The following is a 27,055-nucleotide window of genomic DNA, read 5'->3' on the forward strand; positions in this document are numbered from 1 at the left end:
GGGCTGGGTACAAATCCTAAGTTCCAGCAGCACAAATGCCTGACGCTCTGTCGCCTAGCAACTGATGGCCGGGCCCCTCCCTGCAGAGGTGCTGGTTAAAGGTGTAGGAGACAAAGGGGTCAGGTGACCTCCTGGCCCGGGAAAGAAGCGGAGGAGAGAGGAGGGGCCGGAGGGGGTGAGGCAGACGGGAGTTGGCTGGGGAAACAAGGGAGCAGGGAGAAAGGGCTCTGATCCCCGAGGGGGGGGGGGCTGTAAGGCCCCCAAAATGGACCTAACCGGGGGGATCCTGTTATCTGTGCCTGCAAAACCTGTGTTGGACTGTGTTCCTGTCATCTAAATAAACCTTCTGCTTTACTGGCTGGCTGAGAGTCCTGATGAATCGGCAGGGAGTCCGGGGGTGCAGGACCTGACCCCCCTACACTCCGTGACAGGAGTGAAGTGCAGATGTGGGGGTTTGGCTCACTGCCCCCCAGAATGGACCCGGCCGAGGGGTCCGGTTCTCTGTACCTACAAGCTCTGTTTTAGACCCTGTTCCTGTCATCGAATAAACATCTGTGTTACTGGCTGGCTGAGAGTCACGTCTGATGGCAAAGTCGGGGGGCAGGATCCTGTGGCTTCCCCAGGACCCCACTGGGGCGGACTCGCTGTGGGAAGCGCACGGAGGGGCAGAGGATGCTGAATGCTCCAAGGAGAGACCCAGGAGGTGAAGCCGTGGGAGCTTCTTGCCCTGCAGACAGGCTGCTCTGAGGGAGAGGAGGCTCCCCAGAGTCCTGCCTGGTTTGGTGGGGAGCAGTTCCAGAGCAGCGCCCGGGGACTCCGTTAAAAGGGGATATGATAGAGGGGTATAAAATCATGACTGGTGTTGAGAAAGTGAATAACTAAGTGTTATTTACTCCTTCTCATAATACAAGAACTAGGGGCCACCAAATGAAATGCATAGGCAGCAGGTTTAAAACAAAAGGAAGTATTTCTTCACACAATGCACAGTCAACCTATGGAACTCCTTGCCAGAAGTTGTTATTGTCATGGACTCACAGATGGTGCCCACTCGTGGCCCCGTGCGGTCCGTGGGGGGTGCCCCTTTCAGTGCGACAGCCCTTCTCGGGGGGCCACTCTCTCTCTCGGGGTCAGGCCCCTCCACCTCCTGGAGCCGCACCTCACTGAGCCTCAGCACGTCTGTCTTTTGCTGTGGGCCCCCTCAGGGAGTCCCCTCGCTCTGGGCCCCCCAGGGCCTCCTAACCCCCGAAGGAGATGATGTCCCCCGGCCAGGAGTGACTCTCCCCCAGCGTAACACAGGAGGTTTATTGAGGGTTGAACCCAGCACAGGAAACTCTCCGGGCCTCAGGCCTGGCTCCCTCAGCCCAGCACATCCCAGTCCCCCTGCAGCCAGGGGGGCTCTGCCTGCTCCCCCTCTCCAGCCCAGAGCCCCCCTACTTCCCAGCTGGGCCTCCGATATCCCCGGCCCCAAGGCCCCTCTGTCCATTGTCTTCTCTCCAGGGAAACAGGGTCGTAAACTGGGTCATTGGGGCTTCCTCGCCGCTCTTCCATCCTCTGGCCCCTCTGGCTGGAACCAGCTGGTCAAGTCACTGGATGATTCCCTGTTCTGTTCATTCCCTCTGGGGCACCTGGCACTGGCCACTGTCGGCAGACAGGAGACTGGGCTGGATGGACCCTTGGTCTGACCCAGTGTGGCCGTTCAGGCGCTGGCCTGGGACCCAGGAGCCCTGGGGTCAATTCCCGGCCCTGCCACAGACTGTGTGTGACCCTGGGCCAGTCACTGACTTATCTGGGCCTCCCCCCCTCAGCTGGGCCGTGGGGACAATGGCCCGGCCCTGCCCCATGGGGTGGGGGGTGAAGGCAGCAGAGAGGGGGAGGGACTCAGAGACTGGGGGGCAGAGAAGCCCCTGAGGGAGATCGATGGTGGGAGCAGCTGGGAGGCCGAGCTGTGCCTGACCCAGAGAGACTGAGCCCCCGCTCTGGGGGGGTGCCTGGGGGGCAGGGCTCAGGCCTGTGGAGGGGGTGGGGCTCAAAACTTCGGCCTGTGGGACCAGCCCTGAACCTTCCCCTGGGACTAAATTTACACACATAAACCCCAGGGATGTCCCACACACCCGGCCTGCCCCAGCCGGCAGCAGAGGGTCGAGGCACCGGGGAAGGGGACGGAGGGTCCCAGGTCCATTGCTGGGGGCCCTGCTCTGGGGGGGGCTGGTCCCTGGGCCGGCCCCGCTCTCCAGCTGCCCCGGGGCCATGGCAGGCGCCGGGCGGGTCCTGCAGCCCGACCCCAGGCCCTGCTCTGCCCCCTGCAGGCAGGGGCGGCTCTAGTAATTTCGCTGCCCCAAGCACGGCGGCACGCCATGGGGGGCGCTCTGCCGGTCGCCGGTCCCGTGGCTGCAGTGGACCTTCTGCAGACGTGCCTGCAGAGGGTCCGCTGGTCCCGCGGCTCCGGTGGACCTCCTGCAGGCACACCCGCGGGAGGTCCACCAGAGCCATGGGACCAGCGGCCCCTCCGCGGGCACGTCTGCGGGAGGTTCACTAGAGCCGCCTGCCGCCCTCCCGCGGGACGCCACCCCAAGCACACGCTTGGTGCGCTGGGGTCTGGAGCCGGCCCTGCCTGTGAGGGCGAAGTAGGGAACCGAGCCCTGCTGGTGCCGGCTCTGCCTAGCGACTGGTGATGCTGCCAAGCACCGATGCTGCCTGGCCCCTGGACTGGGGGTGCCCAATCCCCGGGGCCGTGGGCAGCGTCCCGGGGCTGGTGCTCGGAGCTGGGCAGAGAAGGTCTCAGTCTGGGGGGTCCTGACGAGTTTCCAGGTCTCTCCCTCCTGAGCAGCGATGGGGGCGGGTCGGATCCTGGGGGCCGGGAGCCGCTGGGCTGGGGCTCTGCTGGTGACACTGACAGTGCTGAGAACTCACCTGGCTCATTGCACGGAGCCCCCAAGTGAGTAGAGACCCCAGCGCCCCGGGGAGCCCCGTCCTGGGCAGCGCTGGGTGTATCCGGGGGGGGGGTCAGACCCCAGCGCCCCGGGGAGCCCCGTCCTGCCTGTGCCGGTGTCACCCCTGCTCAGTGTCTCCCATGCCCCCTTTCTCTGTCCTGTGTCCCCCCCGCCCTCCAGGCTGGGCTCCGTGTTACTGTCACTCCCCTCCCCCAACATGCCCCTGCTCGCCTGCTGGGCTGCACTGGGTCCGGGAGGGTTGGTGGGGGGCTCTCGGGGCAGGGGCGGCTCTAGGAATTTGGCAGTGCTTGGGGTCGGTCCCGTGGCTCCGGTAGAGCATCCGCAGGCATGGCAGCGGGAGGTCCACCGGAGCCACCTGCCGTCCCCCGGCAAAATGCCACCCCACGAGCGCGCTTGGCGCGCTGGGGTCTGGAGCCGGCCCTGTCTCGGGGGCTCTGACTGCTCCCCCCAGTCCCGGCTGGGCTCCGAGCCCTGGGGGCAGCACGGGGAGGGGCAGGCGGGGGGTCTCTGATCTGAGCCCGTCTCCATCCCCATCTCCTCCCCTGCAGAGCGGTTCCTGTTCCAGTTCAAGGCTGAGTGTCAGTTCACCAACGGCACCGAGCGGGTCCGGTACCTGGGCCACTGCATCTACAACCAGCAGCAGTTCGTGCAGTTCGACAGCGACGTGGGGGTGTGGGTGGGGGAGACGGAGGTGGGGCGGCGCTGGGCCGAGCACTGGAACAAGGACCCGGCCGAGATGGATTACAGGCGGAGTGGGGTGGACCGGTTCTGCCGGCACAACTACAGGGTGGACAAACCTTTCACCGTGGACAGGAGAGGTGAGTGGGATGCGGCCGGGGGCGGGGCCGGGGGGGTCGGACACTCCGCCCTCCTGCCCCCCCACCGTTATCTCCATGTTCCCGAGCTGTGCCAGGGACGAGGAATGGGGAGCAGAGCCCTGCTCCTCTTGCGCTGGGGGGCAAAGAGAGCAGCAGGCGGCGGGGTCAGGGGCGGGGTCACTCAGCAGCAGGTGGGGAAGGGGCCCAGGCGCTGGCTGGGGTGGGGTAATGGGGGGTGTCTCCACCCCTCCTGCCTGGGTCTGCCTGGGCACCCCCTGTCTGCAGAGAGCACAGCCCCGTACCGGTCTGGGTGTGTGTCACTGCCCCTTGCCCCATTCCCAGCCCCTCTGTTCTGAAGGGGTTCAGGCCCCCAAGGCCCAGCCCCAGCTTCCCAACCCTCAACTCTGCCCCGGGGCAGGGGGCTGCTGCGACTCCTACCCCCTTCCTGGGCTGGGGGGACCGGGCGACAGGGCAGAACTTTCCCCTCCCCCAACCCAATCTCTCGGGGTCCCCTGGCTGGGGGGTGGGGGCAGCCCCTGGTCCCTGGGCTGAGACCCCGTCTGCCTGGGCCCCAGGGATCAGACAGCCCCTGGCTCTGTCCCCAGGGGGGTAACAGGACACGACTCCCCCCAGGCCCTTTCTGCTGGAGCCGTCCCAGGGCAATGGGGAGCAAGAGAGAACCAGCCCACAAGGGGGAGCACAGGGGGGCTGGGGCCTGCCCTGGGGGAGGGGGGCACCTGTTCTCTCAGAGCCCCCGTCTGTCTCCAGCCCCTTTCCCAGCCCCCCTCTCGCTCTCTCCCCCCAGTTCGGCCCAAGGTGAAAGTTTCCCCCACGAAATTGGGGTCCCAGCCCCACTCCCACCTGCTGGTTTGCTCGGTGACGGGGTTTTACCCCGGGGGGATCGAGATCCAGTGGCTGAAGAACGGGCAGGAGCAGACGGCCGGGGTGGTGTCCACGGAGCTGCTCCAGAACGGAGACTGGACCTTCCAGATCCTGGTGATGCTGGAGATGAGCCCCCGGCGCGGGGACGTCTACACCTGCCAGGTGGAGCACATCAGCCTGCGGGGGCCCCTCACCGTGCACTGGGGTAAGAGCCTCTGGGTGTGGGGCAGCCCTGAGCCCACAGGGGCACCCCTCGGGGGATGGGCCTGGGGCAGAGCCCCACCCCTGGGGGCAGAGAGCCGGGATGTGACCCCCCCCAAGCCTGCCCCCCCCTCACAGCAGCACTGGGCCCTGGGGAGTGAGACTGAGTGGACGTTTCTACAGCCCCCGCCAGCCCCCAGCACTTCCCAGCCTGAGCCTCCAGCCAACACAGGGCCCCCCACCCCAACTGCAATGCAGCCCCCTCTGGGGTGGGGCACGGCTGCTGTTTAACAGCCCCACAGCAGCACTGCCCTGCCGCTTGGGACAGGAAGTGAAGGGGAATCTCATCTCCAGGGACACGTGGGGGGATCAGCCGCCCCTTGGATCCCAGCCCAAGGTGCAACTTCAAAGTGCTACTTACTCCGATTTTAACATGCTCACGCAAGCTCTGCTAACGCAAATGATACATTAACCTGGGCTGGGAGATCACGTCCACGGGCTGCAAAACGCCATGGAGACACAACCTGAGTGGGGGAGTGACGGGGCAGGGAGAGGAGAAAAGTCTCCATAATAACGACTGGTCTGGAGAAGGGAGATCGGGAGCATCTGTTCTCCCTGTCTCACAGCAATGGGACAAGGGGACACTCAGTGGAATGGAAAGGGGCAAATTCACACCTGGTAAAAGGAAGGACGTTTCCCACACACTGTGTAATTAGCCTGTGGAACTCACTGCCACAGGGTGTCACTGAGCCCAAGAACAGAGCAAGACACAAAGGGATTGGCCACTTCTGAGGCTCACAAGACAACCCAGCGCTAGACTGGTTCATGCTGACAATGGGCAGGGATCTGAAACCTCCCGCTGCAGGGCCTGAGCAGAGCTCTGAGATCACAGGGCAGGAGGAGCCCTGAGGTGGGGCAGATTGTCCCAAAGCTGCTCCTGCAGGCCCCGGCCCCTGGCTCTGCCCCGGCCGGCACTGGTCACTGGCGTGGACGGGAGCCTGGCCCGGAGGCCCCTGGCTCTGCCCCGGCCGGTGCCGGTCACTGGCACAGACGGGAGCCCGGCCCGGAGGCCCCTGGCTCTGCCCCGGCCGGCGCTGGTCACTGGTGCGGACGGGAGCCCGGCCCGGAGGCCCCTGGCTCTGACCCGGCCCGGAGGCCCCTGGCTCTGACCCGGCCGGTGCCGGTCACTGGCGCGGACGGGAGCCCGGCCCGGAGGCCCCTGGCTCTGACCCGGCCGGCACTGGTCACTGGTGCAGACGGGAGCCTGGCCCGGAGGCACCTGGCTCTGCCCCGGCCGGCGCTGGTCACTGGCGCAGACGGGAGCCCGGCCCGGAGGCCCCTGGCTCTGCCCCGGCCGGCGCTGGTCACTGGCGCGGACGGGAGCCCGGCCCGGAGGCCCCTGGCTCTGCCCCGGCCGGTGCCGGTCACTGGCACAGACGGGAGCCCGGCCCGGAGGCCCCTGGCTCTGACCCGGCCGGCGCTGGTCACTGCAGACGGGAGCCCGGCCCGGAGGCCCCTGGCTCTGACCCGGCCGGCGCTGGTCACTGCAGACGGGAGCCCAGCCCGGAGGCCCCTGGCTCTGACCCGGCTGACGCCGGTCACTGGCGCGGACGGGAGCCCGGCCCGGAGGCCCCTGGCTCTGCCCCAGCTGATGCCGGTCACTGGCGCGGACGGGAGCCCGGCCCGGAGGCCCCTGGCTCTGCCTCAGCCGGCGCCGGTCACTGGGCAGATGGGAGCCCGGCCCGGGGGCCCCTGGCTCTGACCCGGCCGGCGCCGGTCACTGGGCAGATGGGAGCCCGGCCCGGAGGCCCCTGGCTCTGCCCCGGCCGGCGCCGGTCACTGGCGCGGACGGGAGCCCGGCCCGGAGGCCCCTGGCTCTGACCCGGCCCGTTCCATGTCCCTGTTTCAGAGGCGCAGTCTGACTCCGCCAGGAGCAAGATGCTGACGGGGGTCGGGGGCTTCGTGCTGGGGCTGATCTTCCTGGTGCCCGGACTCCTCATCTACCTGAAGAATAAGAAAGGTGAACGGCTCCGGGCGGGGGCGGGGCACCAGGGTGTCTCTGGGGGGAGGTGGGGCTGGGGGGGGGCTCAGGGGAATCCGGGCCTGGCTGCAGGCTCCCCGCCCCCCCCCCCCCCAGCAGGGGCTGCTCAGAGTCTGGCAGGGGCCTCCCGGCTTCTCCTCTCCTGGGGCCCGGGGCTGGGTCAGACCCTCCCCCCTCCTAGGGCAGGGGCAGAGCAGGGGCCGTGGGGAGATCTCAGTGCGGGGCCCCGGGGCGTTTCCGTCCCCTCCCCCGGGCAGGGATCCTGGGTCAGGGATTTACAGTAATAACGGGGGGGGGGAGGAACCCCAGGTCTGGGGGCCGGAGGGGGGCTGGGTTCCTAGTGGGGGGCGTTCCACGCCGTGGGGCAGGGGCTGGAGCTCTGACCCCCAGGAATCGGCTCCCCCTGCCCAGGGCTCTGACCATGTTTCTCTCTGTTTTTCAGGGCGCCCCGTTCCCCAACCTGCAGGTAATTTCAATCCCCCTCCCCCGTTACACCCGCCTCCCCCCACACTGAGCACAGGCTGCCTGGGGCGCCCGTGGGGCGGCTGCTTCTGCCCCTCGGCCCGTGACACCCGCCCGGCTCAGCCCCGGGGCAGCTGGGCAATGGGGCGCTGGCCCCGCGGAGGAGGAGGCTGCGGCTCCCTCGGTCCCCGTTCAGGCAGATCCCCGAGCTGCTCCCGGGGGCAGAGGGTCCTGGGTCCTGCCGAGCATCACCCAGCCCTGCGGCTGCCGGGCAGAGTCACTGGGGCACCCTGGGGCCTGGCAGAGAAAATCCCCCGTCCGTCCCGCCAGCCCCACGGCCAGGGGCTGATTTCTCTCCCCTCTCCCTGCAGGGCTCCTGAGTTAGATCCTGGGCGTCGGATCCCCCGGCCGGCAGGAGTTTCCGTCCGTCTGTCCCAGCCCCTCGCCCAGCCTGGAGAATGCAGAACCTGGGGCCGGTCCCTTCCTGTCCCTGTCTGCTCCCCGCGCTCTGCCCGGCTCCAGCCCGCGCTGCCCCCGCCTGGGGACCCGTCCCTGCCCCTCAGTCCCCGCAGGGCCCCGGGGTGACCCCTCCTGTGTTAACCCTTTCCCTGCCCCAGCCCAGCCCCACGTTCCCTCTCGCTGACCCCGCGGCCCTCGGGGAAGCTTTGGGGGACGCTGCTCCGCAGCCTGGGGGGAAGCCGGACTGAGGCCGGCGCTGTTAGAACTGCTGCACCCTAATAAATCATCCCAGCCCCCCCCCACCGGCTCCGTGTTCGCTGCTCCCCCGGGGCCGGGACAGGGCTGGGGCAACTGGGCCCTCTGGGCTCTGGCTGGGGGAAGCGTGGGGCCATTTAGCGGCTGGAGGGATCAGGGTTGTGCTGGGCAGGGGCCTGGGCCGGGCCAGATCTGACGGGAGGTGGGGGGCAGGACCCCAGACAGGGGCGGCTCCAGGCACCAGCACGCCAAGCGCGTGCCCGGGGCAGCAAGCCACGGGGGGCGCTCTGCCGGTCGCCACGAGGGCAGCAGGCAGGTTGCTTTCAGGGCATGCCTGCGGAGGGTCTGCTGGTCCTGCGGCTTCGGCGGACCTCCCGCAGGCTGCCGCCGAATCCGCGGACTGGGGACCTCCCCGCCAAAGGCAGCCTGCCTGCTGTGCTTGGGCAACAAAATGCCTAGAGCCGCCCCTGACCCCAGCGGGGGGCTCTGGGGGTGGGGGTGACTCCTGGGGGGGGGCTGGGGGTTCCCAGTCCCAGTGCAGACCGGTTCCTTCCCCAGGGTGGGGGCAGCAGGGAGGAGCCCGTGGGGAGCGGGAGCCCCAAGCCCCTTTCCCAGGGGAGAGGCAGCTGCAGAGGGGGAGATGCTCCCGTCCCCCCGGTGAGCCCAGGCTGCAGCCCAGCAGCACAGACACCCCAGCCTGGGGGTCAGCGACAGGGCCGGGCTGTCAGTGAGCTGGGCTATGGGGCAGGGGAGCAGCTCACGGATGGGGCAGGGCAGTTGTTATCCAGGGGTCCAAACCCCCCAGGGAGTCACAGCCCCGTCCCCCCAGGGGGCCAGACACTCATCAGTGACAACAGAACCCCATCACAGATCCCAGCTGTGGGGGACCCCACAACCTCTGGGACTCACATTCCCCCTCACCCCAGCCTGGCCCCTTGGGTACTGGTGTCTCCATCACTTCCTGTCCCAAAGTGCCATGTGCTGTTCCCCAGCTGCCAGGCCCCACCCCAGAGGTGGCTGCATTTCTGCGGGGGAATTGACCCCAGTGCTATTAGGTGCAATGAGCTCCGGGATCCTGGTGGGGGAGCATCCACGAGAGCGGGGAGATGAGGCCATGGGGTGGGGACGTCCCTGTCAGCTGCTCCCATGGGCTGTTCCTGCGGGAGGGGACACAGGACGAGGGGACTCAGAGCCTGGCCTGCTGCTCCTACTGCTGGCCAAGGGCCCCCCCTGCCGCGGAGTCTCCTCTCCAGCTCCCCACACGGACCATCCCGGCCCTGCTCCTGCCCCACCAGCTATTCACCGCCCTGCCGCTGTGCTAACCACAGTCTGTGTCACAACTTAACTATCATGGAGCTACGGCAGCCCCACGGCGTCAGGACTCCTGGGCTCCAGCCCAGCTCTGAGTAAAGGCCCTGCTGACTCCAGCCCCTGAGCGCAGCCCTCTCGGCTTTCCCTGCGCAGGCTCCGTCTGGGGGACAAGTGGATGGGGCTGCGCTGAAGGGCCGGGGTGGGGGGAGGGACTGGCTGGCTCAGGGGGTCGGGGATGGGACACGGGGCCTGTCACAGAGTGTCAGGGAGCCAGGGCCCTGCACCCCTCTTCCTGGGACTCACAGTGACTCTCAGCCAGCCAGTAACACAGAAGGTTTATTGGACAATAGGGACGCAGGCTACAGCAGAGCGTGTAGGCACAACCAGGACCCCTCAATCGAGTCCTTCTGGGGGTTCAGGAAGCTTAGACCCCAGCTTGGGGCTCCCTGCGTTGCACCCCCAGCCCAAACTGAAACTAAAAAAATTCCTCCAGCAGCTCTCTCCCCCCTCCCCCCAGCTCCTCATCCCTTTGTTCAGTCCCCCCCCCCACAGAAGGTGTCACTTCTCCCCACCCACCTCCTGGCTCAGGTTACAGCTCAGGGAGCTTCCTTCCCATCCCCAGTGTAACCCCCCTGCTCCCTGCTCCCACCCCCAGTGTAACCCCCCTGCTCCCTGCTCCCATCCCCAGTGTAACCCCCCTGCAACATTCCCAGGTCAAATCCGCCCGCTCCCTGCTCCGGCACAGGGCCTCTGCCCTTTGGGGGCTGGGGGCTCGGATCCAGCCTCAGGGCAGGGGACTGGCTGGCTTAGGGGCCGGGGCCAGGACATGGGGCCTTTGCAGTCCAGGGCCGTCAATCCGGTGTCAGCGTGAAAGTCCCCGTGCAATTGCCCACAGCCCCATGGAGACGTTTCTCCGGCCCCGCGACCCAGAAAGGGTTAACGCTCCACGTCGTTTCACACCCCGTCCGCTTGTGGGTGGACAGAGGGACAGACTGACGCCTGCTTCCCCTCACCTGGTTTCACTCCCCCCCCAGGGATGGTTCTGAGCCCCCCACCCAGCCCCGGGCCCCAGCCACATCCAGCACACTCTGCTCCCCGGCCCTCCCGGCCCAACTCTGCCCAGCGCCCGGTGATGCCGGGTCGGCGCCGCGCTGCCACTGGCCGAGCCCCAGAGGCGCTAACCCCGGCCCAGCGTCTCTGCCTGTTTGTGCGTCAGTGAGACACCAGCTCCCACAGGTGGGCGTCATTTCGGTGCCAGGGACTTTCCACCCGAAACCCCCTGGGTCTGCAGCCTGGCTGGCACCCGGGGCCTGGTCCTGCCCCACCCCTGCACTGGAGAGGAATAAACTGCGAGTGAAATGCAGCCCCGGTCGGTGTCCTCACCCCACGGTACAGGGGGGGACACTGAGAGCAAGGAAAAGACGGTTACTCACCTGTAGCAACTGTGGTTCTTCGAGATGTGTTGCTCCTATCCATTCCAGTCAGGTGTGCGCGCCGCGCGTGCACGGCTCTCCGGAACATTTTTACCCTAGCAACTCCGGCGGGCCGGCTGGCGCCCCCTGGAGTGGCGCCGCTATGGCCCCGGTTATATACCCCAGCCGGCCCGTCCGCTCCTCAGTTCCTTCTTGCCGGCTATTCCGAGGCGGCGACTACAGCCATGCCCTTTGAATACACTTGGGTCTGTATAGAGGCCAACCGGGAGGACCATAAAATTGAAATGATGACGGTTGGTCACAAACCGGAGGTACCTTCTGTGTAGAGGATAAATGGCAATGTGAAAATACGCGCCCTTCATATCGAGGGCGGCATACCAGTCTCCGGGATCCAAGGATGGGATGACAGTCCCCATGGATACCATGCGGAACTTCAGGTGTATCATGAACTTGTAGAGTTCCCGCAGGTCTAGGATAGGTCTGAGACCTCCCTTCGCCTTGGGGATTAGGAAATAGTGGGAGTAGAACCCTTTGACCCTTTCGTCCTTTGGTACCTCCTCTATAGCTCCGATGGTGAGGAGCGTCTGCCCCTCTTGCAAGAGGAATTGCTTTGGGGTCCTGACTGACGCCTACGACTGCCTCAGCGATGTCTGCTGGCAAAGTCCTGTCTTTGTCTAGGCGCAGGGTAAGAGCGGTGAAAGGTTGGCGCTGAGTCACTGGCGTGTGCATGCCGAGAGGGAGCGCATAGTGACCTTGCTGTCCTTTAGGCTTTGCAGCCAAAGGTCTTTTTTTTTTTTTTTCAGAGAACAGGCCTTTGCCATTGAAGGGCAAGTCCTGTATAGTGTGCAGCAGCTGCGAGGGAAGGCCTGATAACTGGAGCCATGAAATGCGCCTCGTGGCAACACCTGAGGTCAGAGTCGTGGCTGCGGAGTCAGCTACATCCAACGAGGCCTGGAGGGAAGCTCTAGCCAGCTTCTTCCCTTTTTCCAGGAGGGCATCAAACTCTCGATGGGAGTTCTGAGAAACCGACTCCGTGAATTTGCCCACCGCCGCCCATAGTAGCGGCTAAGCAGGGCTTGCTGGCTTGCTACGTGAAGTTGCAGGGCCCCAGCCGAGTACATCTTACGGCCCAGTAAGTCCATTCGCCTAGCCTCCTTGGATTTAGGGGCTGGTGCCTGCTGGCCATGGCCTTCCGTCTCATTGACGGACTGGACGACAAGGGAGAAGATGTACATATAGGTACCTGTAGCCCCTGGAGGATACCATGTACATGTGTTCGACTCCCGTGCCCGCGGGCGGGATAGTAGCTTGAGACTGCCAGATGGAATCCGCATTGGCCTTGATCGACGGAATGAACGGTAGGGCCACTCTAGTGGGGGCGTCAGCCAACAGAATGTCTACGACCGGATCCCGTATCTCTGAGACTTCCCTCACTTGGAGGTTCATATTGAGTGCCACCCGTCTCAGGAGGTCCTGATGGGCCCCCAAGTCGATTAGAGGAGGGCCCGAGGAGTACGCTCCTGCCACCGCCTCATCTGGGGAGGAGGAAGAAGAAAGGTCAGGGACAAGCAGGTCCTGTGTGGGCTCGCGCTCCTGGATGACCTCCTGTTCCGGTGGGATGTGGGGCTTCCTCCGTACCGTTCGGAGGGGGGCAGCTAGCTGTCGCCTCTGGCACCCAGTGCTCTGATGGAACAGAGTGAGATGGGATCACAGGTAGGCCTTTGGCCTGATGGCACGCCCAAGATGTACAGGGTGACCACTGATGGGGGTCAGGGTCTTGGGCCTGGGGAACCTGGAAGACTCTGGTGTGCACATCCGAATCACAGTCCTGCGCGTATGAACTGCCTGCGCAGGACGACACTGGTGCATGTCTGGATGGAGATAGAGGAGCTAAAAAACCCCTGGGCAGAGTCTCCCTCTCTAGCTGACGTCGCTCGACGCAGCACCGGGGATTGGTACCAGGAGGCATACCGGTACCAGGAGCGAGAACGGGACCTGTGACCGGAGCGGTGTCGGGAGGTCGACCGGGATCTCGAGGCTCGACATTGGGAGTGGCCGGGAGCTGGATCGGCACCGAATGTACCGGGCCGGCGAACGGGACGCTGATTGGTGCCGCGAGTACGACCGGTACCGAAATGGAGAACGGTGCCGGAACTGTGAGCGGCATTGGGACCTGGATTGGCGACGGACCAAGAACATCTGTGGGACCGCGATTGTGAACGGTGCCGCTCTGCGGTGCCGACGCAGGGTGGTCTGAGCAAGGCAGGCTTGCCGATTGACTATATAACCTGCACCGGTGGTGCCGGGGGTTGAGGCAGCGCAGGCGCTGTCATTGCAATCAACTCCCTCGACGTGGAAATGTCTCCGGCGTGGAGGGAATAGTGAGCTCAACCACAGCTCACGTCGGGGAGCTTTCAGGCACCGGACTTGACGGCTCTTGCGTGGCCGGAGTCAACGGTGCCGATATTGTTGATGCCGCGGCAGGTATCGGCGCCGGGCGGTCCGACTTAGTATAGCGCTCGGGCTGCGAAGCAGGCGGCTCTGACGCAGCTTAATAGTGAGCTCAACCACGGCTCGCACTGGGGAGCTTTCCGGCACCGGACTCGATGGCTCTTGCGTGGCCGGAGTTGACAGTGCCGATATTGTTGGTGCCACAGCAGGTATCGGTGCCGGGCGGTCCGACTTAGTATAGCGCTCGGGCTGTGGAGCAGGCGGCTCGGACACAGCAGGAGTCTTGTGCCTCTTCATCCTCCAGGAGAGGGATCCGTGCCGAGCGGAGGTCGGTGCCGGCGACGGCCAGTGCTGAGAGGCCTTGGCGGTACCGGCGATCTGGTGCCGAGGGAGCGCTCCTTGAAGACTGACCAGCGCTCGGTGCCGAGAGCGGAGGAGTAAGAGCTGCCTCCCTCAGGAGCTGCTTGAGACGAAAGTCCCGCTCCCATTTGTTCTAGGATTAAAGGCCTTACAAATGCGGCACTTATCTGTTAGGTGAGATTCCTCAAGGCACTTAGAAGAGGATCTCTTTTCGGCATCGGCTTGTTGGCCGGCCGAGCACGGTTTGAAACCCTGTGAACAGGGCATAATACCCGGCACCGGGTGCGGGGAAGGAGATAATCCCCGAACCCCTGTGAACTATATACAGTAACTATACTACAAACGAATAAAGTTAACTACAACTATATACAAGAATTAACGAGAGAACTACGAGTAGCTAGGGAAGTGGAGGTCAGCTAAGCCGCGCTCCACTGTTCCAACGACCGACACGGGCGGTAAGAAGGAACTGAGGGGCGGATGGGTCGGCTGGGGTATATATCTGGCGCTATAGCGGCGCCACTCCAGGGGGCGACCCAGCCGAGCCACCGAACGTTGCTAGGATAAAAATCTTCCGACGAATGTGCACACGGCGCGCACACACCTAACTGGAATGCATAGGAGCAATCACTCGAAGAAGAACTTGTCAAAAACCACAGAGCTGGGAGAGAACCCAGGAGTCCTGGCTCCCAGCCCTCCCTTGCTAACCCACCTAGAGTGACCAGACAGCAAGTGTGAAAAATCAGGACAGGGGGTGGGGGGGTAATAGGAGCCTATATAAGAAAAAGATCCAAAAATCGGAACTGTCCCTAGAAAGGTGGGACATCTGGTCACTCTGAACCCACCAGCCCCCACTCCCTTCCCAGAGTGCAGGAGAGAACCCAGGAGTCCTGGCTCCCAGCCCCCCCTGCTCTGACCCAGCAGACCCCACTCCCCTCCCAGTGCTGGGGAGAGAACCCAGGAGCCCTGGCTCCCAGCCCCCCCCCACATGCTAGAGACAAGGATGGGGACTGCCTGTCTGGCGTGCTCAGTCAGAGGAGTGGGGCTGGTGCAGAATGAAGGGTCCTGGCTGAGGATGGGGGTTTGGGGGTGCTCAGGCTCAGGGTGCAGCCCGAGGGACAGGCTGCGGGTCACGGATACAGACACCCCTGCCCAAGCGGGACCCTGTGTGGCCGGCTTCCCTGCGGGCCGGTTCTGTGGCTGTGTATGGAGGGTGTGGGGGGGTCTGTAGGACACGTTCCCCTCCCTCATGAGTGAGGCACTTCCCAAGCAATCCAGGCCATCCTGCACTCCTCCCACTGGATTCCCCCCCCCCCCCCCGCTATATGGAGCGGGTGTGAACGGAGCCCCCTGGTGACGCTCTCAGAGACAGACACAGGTCGCTCCCTGGCCCCACGGCGTCAGCAAATGCTGCTCCCTGCAGGGACCCCCCTGCCCCGTCCCAGCCCGTCCCAGACCCATAGCGAATCCTGTCCCAGAGCCGACAGCCTCCCCACGGGGCTCCAGAGAGCAGGACGGGGGTGAGCAGCCATGGGGTGAATCCAGGGGGGGGGTCTGCAAAAACCAGCTGCTCCCCCTGGGGCGGGGGGGGTCAGGCGCTCTCCCCCCTGCCCACCCAGCTCACACACATCCAGTGAGGGCTGTCACCATCACAAGGTCTTGTCTTTATAGCTGGGCATTTGCCAGGGAACAGACCCTCACCCCAGGGAGGAGACACATAGGGAGGCCCCAGGTGGAAACACAGCCCTGCTCCCCCACCTCCACACCTGTCACAGAGGGCAGGGTCCCCTGGGCCCATGGGGGGGGGGTGGGGAGCTCTGGTGGGGCCAGGCTGAGCAGGGGGCAGGCCGGGGCCCAGGGCAGTGCCAGGCGGCTGTAGGGCCTGGCTATGGAGGGCCGGGTCCCCAGCCGGGGGTCACTCCGCAGTGACCGATGGTGCGATGCCGAGTCACAGCCGGTCTGGGGGGCCCAGCTTGGGGCATAGCCGGGACGTACAGCCAGTCAGGACAAGCTCCGCGCGAGGCCGGATGCAGGGATCCCGGCTGAAATCCCCAGGGCCGAGTTACCAGGAGGCCAGGCTGGCTGAGCAGAACCCGGGGGACATTTCAGAGGCCCGGGACTGCACCCCCCAGAGCCCTGGCTCATGTGATTCCAGGGATCCCCTGGCCCCAGGCCCATAGCTCCCCAACACAGAGACCATCAACAGTCACATTTCATACCCCTTAAAAACGCCCCTCCCCGGGCTGCTACCGCAACCAGCGCTGGGCGCCTGCCTGGCCCCCTCTGAGCCCAGCTCCTCGGCCGGTCGGCCCCTCTCCTCCCGGGAGCCCCTGCGCCCCCCGCCCACCCCTGGGGAAGGGGTGGCACTGGAGAGCTGGAGAGCACCAAGCCCCACAGCGATGGGGCAGCCGGGGCCCAGCTGGGGGGCCCTTGCTGGGGCGTGGGGGGGGAAACGTAGCATGGAGGGGGCTCAGTTTGACCCCAAACCAGCAGAGCACGTCAGCACACGCGGCAGCTCACAAACTCCAGGCGGTCGCTCACCAGCTCGTCATTCGGCACGTTTGCAGGATCAGGGCCTCTAGCCCCTGAGTGACCTGCCTGCATCCCCCTCCCCCGCCGTTCTCAGCCCCTGGGACCTCGGTCCAGCTCCTCCCAGTGCCGGGACAGGGACACGGCCGGGCGTGTCCCCCACAACCTGGGGCCTGAGCACACCAGAGAGAGAGAGTGAGCGTCTGTCTGTCTGTCGGTCTCTCCAGGCACCAGCGCGTGCCTGGCCTGGCCTGCCGCTTGCTGTGAGGGCCAGCGGGAGGTGCCGGTCCTGCGGCTTCGGCGGCAATTCGGTGGTGGGGGCGCCGAAGGCTTGTTACCAGTGGATCTCCCGCAGGCGTGCGGCCGAAGGCTGCCTGACTGCCATGCTTGGGCAGCAAAATACATAGAGCCGCCCCTGTGTGTGTGTGTATATTCCCTAGGGGGGACCCTAGGCTGACTCTCCCCCCACCCCTCCAGGCAGCTGCGCCCCCACCCCCCCCAGCCTGCACATACCTGCGCCCCCCAGAGGATTACCAGGATCCTGCTGCCTGGCTCTGACATCCCCGGCGGGCCCTGCCTGGGCCTCGCACCCGTCTGACGCAGCCAGTGCCAGGTTTACTATGGCGCCATGGAGCCAGGCCCATGCTCAGAAGGAGCCCCGGCCTGCTCCGCTTGCACTGCACCCCGAGACCCCGCCAGCTTGCTGGCTCCCTGCCCCCCCGCCCACCACTTGCTCCTCTCGGCCTGCCTGCCGGCCAGCTGAGAGCTCCTCTCTGCCTTGTCGTCCCACCCCCCTGCGTCTCTCTGCCCCCTGGCCGCACCCCAGGGCACCTCCGGCTCTGGGCAGTCTCTGCTTCCCACCACCTGTGGGGCCCCACCTGTCTCCCCAGAGCGGAGCCGCCTGGGATGGTGCAGGAGCCTGGCCAGTCTCGGCCAGGTGTGTGTGCGGGGGAGCTTGGGAAGTGGGTCTTCAGGGACCCCGGCCGGGCAGGCCCTGGCCTGGCTGATTGTGCCGCTCCCAAGGGGCCGGAGCGATTCCCCGCCCTGGAACCAGCCCTGGCTGCGCTGCCGGCTCTGCCCGGCAGATAGTCACCTCCCAGCAGGGCTGGTGTGGCCAGGAGGCAGGGCTTGTGGGAGTGGGTCTCTGGAGGGCCGGGGGGGGGGGGGGGTGCTGCTGGGCTGTGAGGGGGCGGGGAGGAGGTGTGTGTTGGGGCACTAGGGAGCGGGGGTTCTGTGGGGGGTGCTGGGCAGTTGTGGCAGGGCAGTGGGCGCAGGGCGCTGTGCATTTGTGACAGGGTTGGGGAGGCTCTGGCCATAGTGGGTCTGCGGGGGCTCTGGCCATAGGGAGTTGGGGGGTGTTGGGCAGGGGGTGGGGGGCTGTGTGGCACAGCATAGCCCACCCCCAAGGGGAAGGGGCAGGCTGGCAGCACAGGGCCGGGCAGGCCCCTGTGTGCCTTGCAACTGCTGGTTTGTAACTAGTGCCCTTGCGCTGGGCTGGGTGTAGCGAGGCCACCCCTGCCCTGCCCCATTGCCACTGGCCGGCCCCTTGCTCTGGGGACTGACCCTCCCCCCATCCCCGGCCCATGCTCCATTGCTCCCAAGGGGGCCCACAAATAGGTTTGGTGCTGGGCCCACAAAAGGTTATTCCGGCCCTGGATGCAGCACCAGGGCCCCTGCTGGACGCCAGGCTGAGGGTGGATCCCTCTGGGGCAGCTCCTGCCCGGGTGCAAACCAGCATTGCCGTCGTGGGGGGCGTTGCTGATTTACCCCGCTGAGTAGCTGGGCCCGATTCACCCTCACGTGGCCATTTTCACGTGTCCCTGTCACTGGGCGGGACGGGGTCTCTGGGATCCCTGCGCCAGGCCCCCGACGGGAGCGTCCCGGCCACAGACGTGTCTGGCTCCATCTCCACACTCAGGAACGTCTCTGCGCCAGCGGGCGGCTGCGCCAGCCCCTCCCGCCGCTGGGGGCTGGAAACGGGCTACGTGCCGGCCACAGCCTGCTCCTGGCCAGGTCCCCTCCCTCAGTTCTCGGGCCTTGGCCTATAACTGCGGCAGCTCGTCCCCCCACCAGGCATTTACCCCCCTTGGCTACAGAGCGATGGGAGCCCCTGGCAGCTGAGCTCCTCCGGCCTCCTCTAGGTCAGCTCCAGCCCCCGCCCGGCCCAGCAGCCCTTTGGGGCTAATCGCTCGGCCCCGCGGGACCAGAACCGGCCTCAGCGTTCCAGCTCCGCACCGGATTCGCTGGCACAAAACGGGTGCAAAGCACTCACCCCCCACCCCCGTGTAACTGGCTGCATGACGCACCGGGTGGTGGTGAACGAGGCTGGGGGGAGCCAAGGGGGCAGGACACCAAAAATAACAACCCCCAAAAGCAGCAAAATTCTAGCTGATCTATTACAACACAAGTTCCAACATTACTTACAAACATTCCACCGGCCGCCGGCTCAGCACCGGGGGCGCCCGCTGCCTGTCAGACCCCGAAAAGCCAAGACAGTCGCCCCATGAAACGTGTGTCTGGCGGCCCTGAGAAAATCAATTGGATCCCCCCCCCCCCCCAGCTGCAGGACGGGCAGCGTCGCCGGGGCGCTGGGCTCGTGTGGGATTCAAACCCCGCGACAGGGCCCAGACCCCTGTGTGTCTCCACACCTTAAATAATAGAATTAATTTAAAATAAAATAATCCAACCAGCGTCCGTCTCTTCGCTCCTCGGCTTCTCCCACGGGGGAGATTGGTGAAGGCTTTTAAAATACACCCAGAGCAACGATCCCTTGCAAACAGCCGGGGGTGGGGGGGAGGGGAATCTGAGCCCTGGGGAGATGTTAACAGGATTTGTCCTCCGCTCTGTCCATCCGTCTGTCTCCAGCTCTGTCCATCTCTCTCCCTGCCTCTGGCGCCCTTCACCACAGAGCACAGACTCTGATCCCCACTGAGTGCCCCCCAGGCAGGGGCTCCCCAGGCCTTGCCCCGAGCGGGGAGTGCGGGGGGTGGCCGCCACGTGCATCTCCCCCTAAAGTTCCGCGCCGCAAGCACCAGGCCGGGGCCTGCTCTGCTCTCCCCGGGCGGCTGCGGCCTGCAGCGCGGAGCACAAGGGCCCCTCCAAGCTGCCAGGAGCTCAAGCAGCTGCTGGGGCTGCCTGTGCCGGGGCCAGAACTCGGGGGGCACCAATGTGGCTTCCAGCCTCCATCACCCCCTGGCCCAGCCCAGCCCAGCCCAGCCCAGCCGCGGTTCCGAACCGGGCTCGGCGGCCCGAGCAGAGCAGGGGCACAAAGGACATGGGGAAGCAGGAGCGACCCAGGAGCAGGCCAGACCAGGGGGGCGAGAACATCCTTAAGCAAAAGCATCCGGCCCCTGCCTCGGTCTCTCTAGGCCTCAGTTTCCCCCTCTTGGAAATGGGGCTGGTGGCGCTTCCCGTCCTGGCACGAGTCTGGGAGGAGAACTCCCCTGCAGATTAGGCAGCTGCTCGGGTACTGGGGTAATGGGAGCGGGGCGCCAGGAGACCATATTTGCACCATTGCTGGGGATGGAGTCTGGTTGGAAAGAAAACATTTCCCTAGAGTAATTTTAAAAATCCATGTTCAGCGATAACGTTGTGAAACATGTAACGGAGCAGAGCGGTTTTTCCCCGGGGGGGGGGGGGGGCAGCCCCCCACCCGGAACCACCGCCTGCTCTGCCCTGGATCCGGCCCTTTTTCCTCCCTCGCAATCCACCCGTCACCCTCTCCCTCCAGTTCCTTCCCTACATTTGCGAAGGCGGCCAGGGGCCCGCAGGCCGGCGCTCTTCAAGGGAAGCAGCCCCTGCGGAGGGCAGATGGCGCCGAAACCCGGTGCTCCAGTCTAGACGCTCGCTGGGCTTGTCCCGTCGGCGTGGGACATGCACCTCCCCCAAAGGCGGGAGCTAGGTCGATGGAAGAATTCTCCCCTCTGCACCCCTGACAGACGGAGCTGTGCTGATGTCAGTTCCCCAGGAGACCAGCCCGGAGGCTTGGTGCCTGCTGAACTGTCACGTCTACATTGCTCCCTCCGGCCGGGGTGTGAAAAAGATAAACCCGCTCCTGGGCGACACGGCTACCCGGCCTCACCCGCAACGTAGTGTTCGGGGAGGCGGTGGGGTAAAGCGACAGACAGACAGACAAACCTCCTGCGCCACAGGTTCTGCCGGCCCAGTCTCCGTAGTACCACCGTGCCCCGAGAGAGAACGGGCAGCACAGGGCAGACGGGAACCGCCCTCCTGGAGCAGAGCTGCCAGGTGAGACGGGGTTTGGAGGGGCTGTTTCTCTGCCAGAGGGGCGAGAGCCCAAGAGGGATGGATGGGCAGGGAAGGGGGCAGAGGAGCAGCTGGGGCTCCTTGGGGCGAGTGAGGCCACGGGTCAGTCCCCATAGTGCAGACTGGGGGGCAAGGTAGGGGACCCAGAACCACTTGCAAAGGAACCGATCAGCTGCAGCCCCCCCCCCCCCGCCCCCCCAGGCACCAGAGCAGATGAGAGAGCACCACACACACCACCTCCTGCCTTCCGAGCTTTGTCTGTGCTTCACTGTATGCAGCCCCCTATTACAGCCAAGGGGCAGGGAGCGGTACAAGCAGGGGGGTCTCAGACTTTGTACTGGTGACCCCTTTCAAACAGCAAACGTCTCAGTGCGACCCCCCCCCCCCCCCCCCTTAGAAACGAAAAACACTTTTTTTTGTATATTTAACACCGTTATAAACACTGGGTACAAAGCAGAGTTTGGGGTGGAGACTGACAGCTCGCATCCCCCAAGAGATCCCAGCCCCCAGTTTGAAAACAACGACAACAGGCACAGAAGAAAACAGGCGTACAAAGATGATTTAAGCTTAGGAGAAGTTGAGAGCAAGCGTCTAAACCGTCCCAAATCAAAAAAGAAAAATACATTAAAAGAAGCAGTAAAAAAAAAAGCTTTCAAAAACAATCAGACAGTTACATGAGCCATCTACAGCTTCTATGTTCGTTCTATCTTTGCACAGCGAGGCCAGGGGAGAGAGCGAACGCAGTCCCCCACTACCACAAATTATGCAGTCGAGTTTCCCGCATTTGGGGAAATCGCAGGGGTCAGCACACCCGCAGTGCAATGGATGAGCCTCACCCTGGGAAAACCACCTTCGTGATCATGGTATCTCCCCTGCCAGGTAAGTATGAGTTCCTGCCGCCCGCCCGCCGCCCGCCCTCGCTCGCCACATGCTCTCAACACACGGTGGGGCCCGACTCGGACCGACCGCCGGCCCCGCCCACACCGGTCCCGCCCGCCGCCAGCTGCCCCGACAGGCCCCGAGCTCGGACCCTTCTCGCCGCCGAGCCCCGCACGGTCAATTGGGGCCCTGCTCGGCAGCCTGCTCCCGTTCCCACAATGCTCCGCTCGCGGGCAGATCTGCATACGTGCTCACGCGGCCCCGCCCCTGCCCTGGGCAGCCCCAGCTGTTCCGCGCCGCGAGCTCCGGGCCGGGGCCTGCTCTGCTCTACCCGGGCGGCTGCGGCCTGCAGCGCGGAGCACAAGGGCCCCTCCAAGCTGCCCGGAGCTCAAGCAGCTGCTGGGGCTGCCTGTGCCGGGGCCGGAACTCGGGGGGCACCAACGTGGCTTCCAGCCTCCATCGCCCCCTGGCCCAGCCCAGCCCAGCCAAGGTTCCAAACCGGGCTCGGTGGCCCGAGCAGATCAGGGGCACAAAGGACACGGGGAAGCAGGAGCGACCCAGGAGCAGGACAGACCAAGGGGGCAGAAAGCATCCGGCCCCTGCCTCGGTCTCTCTCGGCCTCAGTTTCCCCCTCTTGGACATGGGGCAGGTGGCGCTTCCCTACCTGGCAGGAGTCTGGGAGGAGAACTCCCCTGCAGATCAGGCAGCTGCTTGGGTACTGGGGTAATGGGAGCCGGGCGCCAGGAGAGCATATTTGCACCATTGCTGGGGCTGGAGTCTGTTTGGAAAGAAAACATTTCCCTAGAGTAACTTAAAAAATCCGTGTTCAGCGATAACGTTGTGAAACATGTAACGGAGCAGAGCGGTTTTCCCCCGGGGGGCAGCCCCCCCACCCGGCACCGCCCCCTGCTCTGCCCTGGATTCGGCCCGTTTTCCTCCCCCGCAATCCACCCGTCGCCCTCTCCCTCCAGTTCCTTCCCTACATTTGCGAAGGCGGCCAGGGGCCCGCAGGCCGGCGCTCTTCAAGGGAAGCAGCCCCTGCGGAGGGCAGATGGTGCCGAAACCCGGTGCTCCAGTCTAGATGCTCGCCGGGCTTGTCCCGTGGCGTGGGCCATGCACCTCCCCGAAAGGCGGGAGCTAGGTCGATGGAAGAATTCTCCCCTCCGCACCCCTGACAGACGGAGCTGTGCTGATGTCAGTTCCCCAGCAGACCAGCCCGGAGGCTTGGTGCCTGCTGAACCGTCACGTCTACATTGCTCTCTCCGGCCGGGCTGTGAAAAAGATAAACCCGCTCCTGGGTGACACGGCTACCCGGCCTCACCCCCAGCATAGTGTTCGGGGAGGCGGTGGGGTCAAGTGACAGAGGGACAGACAGGCCTCCTCCGCCACAGGGTTCTGCCGGCCCAGTCTCCGTAGCGCCACCGTGCCCCGAGAGAGAACGGGCAGCACGGGGCAGGCCGGGAACCTGCCTCCTGGAGCAGAGCTGCCAGGTGCCAGGTGAGACGGGGTTTGGAGGGGCTGTTGCTCTGCCAGAGGGGCGAGAGCCCAAGGGGGATGGATGGGCAGGGAAGGGGGCAGAGGAGCAGCGGGGGCTCCTTGGGGCGAGTGAGGCCACGGGTCAGTCCCCATAGTGCAGACTGGGGGGCAAGGTCGGGGACCCAGAACCACTTGCAAAGGCACAGATCAGCTGCAGCCCCCCCACCAGGCACCAGAGCAGATGAGAGAGCACCACACACACCACCTCCCGCCTTCCGAGCTTTGTCTGTGCTTCACTGTACGCAGCCCCCTATTACAGCCAAGGGGCAGGGAGCGGTACAAGCAGGGGGGGGGGTCTCAGACTTTGTACTGGTGACCCCTTTCAAACAGCAAACGTCTCAGTGCGACCCCCCCCCTTAGAAACGAAAAACACTCTTTTGTATATTTAACACCGTTATAAACACTGGGTACAAAGCAGAGTTTGGGGTGGAGACTGACAGCTCGCATCCCCCAAGAGATCCCAGCCCCCAGTTTGAAAACAACGACAACAGGCACAGAAGAAAACAGGCGTACAAAGATGATTTAAGCTTAGGAGAAATTGAGAGCAAGCGTCTAAACCGTCCCAAATCAAAATAGGAAAATACATTAAAAGAAGCAGTAAAAAAAAAAGCTTTCAAAAACAATCAGACAGTTACATGAGCCATCTACAGCTTCTATGTTCGTTCTGTCTTTGCACCAGCCGCGCCAGGGGAGAGCGCGAACGCAGTCCCCCACTACCACAAATTATGCAGTCGAGTTTCCCGCATTTGGGGAAATCGCAGGGGTCAGCACACCCGCAGTGCAATGGATGAGCCTCACCCTGGGAAAACCACCTTCGTGATCATGGTATCTCCCCTGCCAGGTAAGTATGAGTTCCTGCCGCCCGCCCGCCGCCCGCCCTCGCTCGCCACATGCTCTCAACACACGGTGGGGCCCGACTCGGACCGACCGCCGGCCCCGCCCACACCGGCCCCGCCCGCCGTCAGCTGCCCCGACAGGCCCCGGGGCTCGGACCCTTCTCGCCGCCGAGCCCCGCACGGTCAACAGGGGCCCTGCTCGGCAGCCTGCTCCCGTTCCCACAATGCTCCGCTCGCGGGGAGATCTGCATACGTGCTCACGCGGCCCCGCCCCTGCCCTGGCCAGCCCCAGCTGTTCCGCGCCGCGAGCCCCCGCCAGGTCCCGCCTGCGGGCGGCTGCAGCTGGCGGGGGCGCGGGAGCCCTTGTAGAGCCGCCGGCTGATAGTGGGGGGGGGGGCACAATTTAAAGGCCCCCCCACGCCCGTGTGCGGCTCCCCCGGGGTCCAGCGCTGCTGAGCCCGTGGTGCTGCCAGAGGTTCCTCCCCACCCCTTCCGCCTGCGGGGAGCAGGGTCGGGGCCCGGGCACCCTTTTTGGGGGGCCTCCCAATTGTGCACAGGCCCCTCTGGCCCAGCGGCTACTCCCCCCGTGGGTGCTGCGGGGGCTGTGCTGGTGGCTGACGGGGGGAGGGCAGACTTCAGGCTTCCAGCCTCCATCGGCCCCCAGCCCAGCCGGGGCTGCCCCAGATCTGAACAGGGTCCTTCCGGCCTGCGGATCTAGGGGTCTGAAAGGGACGAAGCCCCTTCTGCGCCTGGGGCAGGAGCCAGCCTTTCTCGGGCAGGGGCAGCACCTTCATTCCCGGGACTGTCCACTGGGCGGCGCCCTTGCACCATCCGCTGGGCCCCCCTCTGTCCAGGGGTCTGGGCCCCTCGCCTGCCCGGTGGCTCCCGAGGGGCCGAGTGGATCAGGCAGAGACAGCACCCAAAGGGTTAAATTAACCCAACCCGCCTGGTGTCTCCCCTGCTTCCCTTCACTCCTGCCCTGTCCGTGCTGGACCCTGGCCCAGCGGCGGCTGCTGGGACCCTGTGTCCCCTCCCCCCCCACTACACCCACCAGTTGTCACGGAGTGTGGGGGAGTCAGGCCCTTCACCCCCGGCTCCCTGCGATTCCCCAGGACTCTCAGCCAGCCAGGAAAGCAGAAGGTTTATTTAGCCGACAGGAACACAGCCCAGGACAGGGTCTTGCAGGCACAGATAACCGGATCCCCCCGGTTAGGTCCATCTTGGGGGTCCCCGGAGCCCCCATTGGGGAATCAGAGCCCGGTCTGCGCTGCCGTTCTTTCCTCCAGCCAGCTCCAGTCGGCCCCACCCGCTCCTGCTCCTCCGCTTCTCTCCCGGGCCAGGGGGTCACCTGACCCCTTTGTCTCCAACACCTTCTCCTGGCACCTCTGCAGGGAGGTGCCCAGGCCATCAGTTGCTAGGAGACAGAGTGTCAGGCATTGGGCTGCGCTGGCCTTTTGCTTTGCTAGGTACTTAAGAGCCGCACCCAGCACCCCAGTGAGAACAGTCCCACTTCGTCACACCCTCCCCTCCCCACTACACTCGGGGAGGGGGCAGCTGAGCCCCCTGCTGCCTGGCCCCTTGCCTGGGGGTCCCCCCGGGGTGATGAGCAGCGTCCGGGGGCTGGTGCTCGGAGCTGGGCAGAGAAGTTCTCGGGCTGGGTGAGTCTCCCTGTCCCCTTCCCTGTGGAGCAGCCCTGGGGGCTGGCTGGGTCCCGGGGGCTGGGGCTCTGCTGGTGACACTGACGGTGCTGAGAACCCACCTGGCTTATTGCACGGAGCCCCCAGGTGAGCAGAGACCCCCACACTGGGACAGCCTCTTCCAAGGAAGACTGTAAGAATTGGAGCTGGAACCTGTTCTCTGAGTCCCTCTGCCATCTCTCACCCCCTTTCCAGCTCTCTCTCCCCCATCCCTTCCAGTTCAGCCCAAGGTGAAAGTTTCCCCCACGAAATCGGGGTCCCAGCCCCACCCCCACCTGCTGGTTTGCTCGGTGACGGGGTTTTACCCAGTGATGAGCTGCCAAAATCATAACAACCGGTTCCCTCCTCACCCCAGGAGGGATCATGACCCCTCCGACTCCTGCCCCATCCAACCCCCCGCGTTCCTTGACACCTCCCCCCCCACCCCAGGGACCCCTGCCCCATCCACCCCCCCTTCTCTCTGTCCCCTGACACCCCCTGGAACCCCTGCCCCTGACTGCCCCCCTCCGCCCCATCCAACCCCTGCTCCTTTCTAACTGCCCCACCAGGACCCTTGCCCCTATTCAATCCCCCTGTTCCCTGCCCTCTGACCCCCCCAACTCCTATCCACCCCCACCCCGAACTCCCCTGCCCTCTCTCCAACACCCCCTCCCTGCCCCCTTACTGCGCTGCCAGGATGTGGCTGACGGCGCTACAGTCCAGCCGAGGCTGGAGCCGGGAGCCCGGGGATGCGGGGCCGGGGCAGGAGTCATGCTGCGGAGCCGGAGGATGTGGCGGGAGCCGGAGGGCCGGAGCCAGGTAGCTGGCCGGCCGGAGTAGGGCGGCTGGGAAGGGACGCGGGGCCGGGGCCGGGCGGCGGGGCACGCGGGGCCGGGCGGCGGGAGATGCAGCCGGGCGGTGGGGTATGCGGGGCCGGAGCCGGGCGGCGGGGGACGCGGGGCCACGGCCAGAGCCGGGCGGCGGGGGACGCGGGGATGGGGCACGCGGGGCCAGAGCCGGGCGGCGGGGCCGGGCGGCGGGGGACGCGGGGCTGGGCAGCGGGGCACGCGGGGCTGGAGCCGGGCGGCGGGGCACACGGAGATGCGGGTCCGGAGGCGGGCAGCGGAGCCGGGCGGCGGGGGATGCGGGGAGGCAGGGACGCGGGGCCGGGCGGCGGGGTACACGGGGACGTGGGGCCGGGCGGCGGGGCACGCGGGGCTGGAGCCGGGCGGCAGGGCACGCAGAGACGTGGGGCCGGAGCCGGGTGGCGGGGGACGTGGGGCCGGAGCCGGGCGGCGGGGCACGCGGAGACGCGGGGCTGGAGCCGGGCGGCGGGGCACACGGAGATGTGGGTCCGGAGGCGGGCAACGGAGCCGGGCGGCGGGGGACGCGGGGCCGGGCGGCGGGGTACACGGGGACGTGGGGCCGGGCGGCGGGGCACGCGGGGCTGGAGCCGGGCGGCGGGGCACGCAGAGACGTGGGGCCGGAGCCGGGTGGCGGGGGACGTGGGGCCGGAGCCGGGCGGCGGGGCACGCGGAGATGCAGGGCCGGAGCCGGGCGGCGGGGGACGCGGGCGGCCGGGGAGGGACGTGGGGCCGGGGTGGTGTCCACGGAGCTGCTCCAGAACGGAGACTGGACCTTCCAGATCCTGGTGATGCTGGAGATGAGCCCCCGGCGCGGGGACGTCTACACCTGCCAGGTGGAGCACATCA

The 27,055-nt window shown here is 65.7% G+C and overlaps 1 protein-coding gene and 2 non-coding genes across 3 annotated transcripts; 1 reads left to right on the forward strand and 2 right to left on the reverse strand.

Annotated features, from left to right (window-relative positions):
• Positions 1-2,776: 2,776 nt before the first annotated feature.
• Positions 2,777-8,111, forward strand: LOC123346423 (DLA class II histocompatibility antigen, DR-1 beta chain-like). The gene is made up of 6 exons (XM_044983813.1): positions 2,777-2,935; positions 3,500-3,769; positions 4,575-4,856; positions 6,762-6,872; positions 7,336-7,359; positions 7,727-8,111. Exons 1-6 carry the CDS (start codon positions 2,830-2,832, stop codon positions 7,738-7,740), a joined length of 807 nt encoding a protein of 268 aa, XP_044839748.1. The 5' UTR covers positions 2,777-2,829; the 3' UTR covers positions 7,741-8,111.
• A 13,028-nt stretch (positions 8,112-21,139) lies between these two features.
• LOC123347078 lies at positions 21,140-21,303 on the reverse strand. The gene has a single exon (XR_006573034.1). It is a non-coding gene; the product is annotated as a U1 spliceosomal RNA (small nuclear RNA).
• Positions 21,304-23,516: 2,213 nt separating this feature from the next.
• LOC123347110 lies at positions 23,517-23,680 on the reverse strand. The gene has a single exon (XR_006573063.1). It is a non-coding gene; the product is annotated as a U1 spliceosomal RNA (small nuclear RNA).
• Positions 23,681-27,055: the final 3,375 nt, after the last annotated feature.

Source organism: Mauremys mutica, chromosome 12 (genome assembly GCF_020497125.1).
Source record: "Mauremys mutica isolate MM-2020 ecotype Southern chromosome 12, ASM2049712v1, whole genome shotgun sequence".
In the NCBI taxonomy this organism is placed as follows: Eukaryota; Metazoa; Chordata; order Testudines; family Geoemydidae; genus Mauremys; species Mauremys mutica.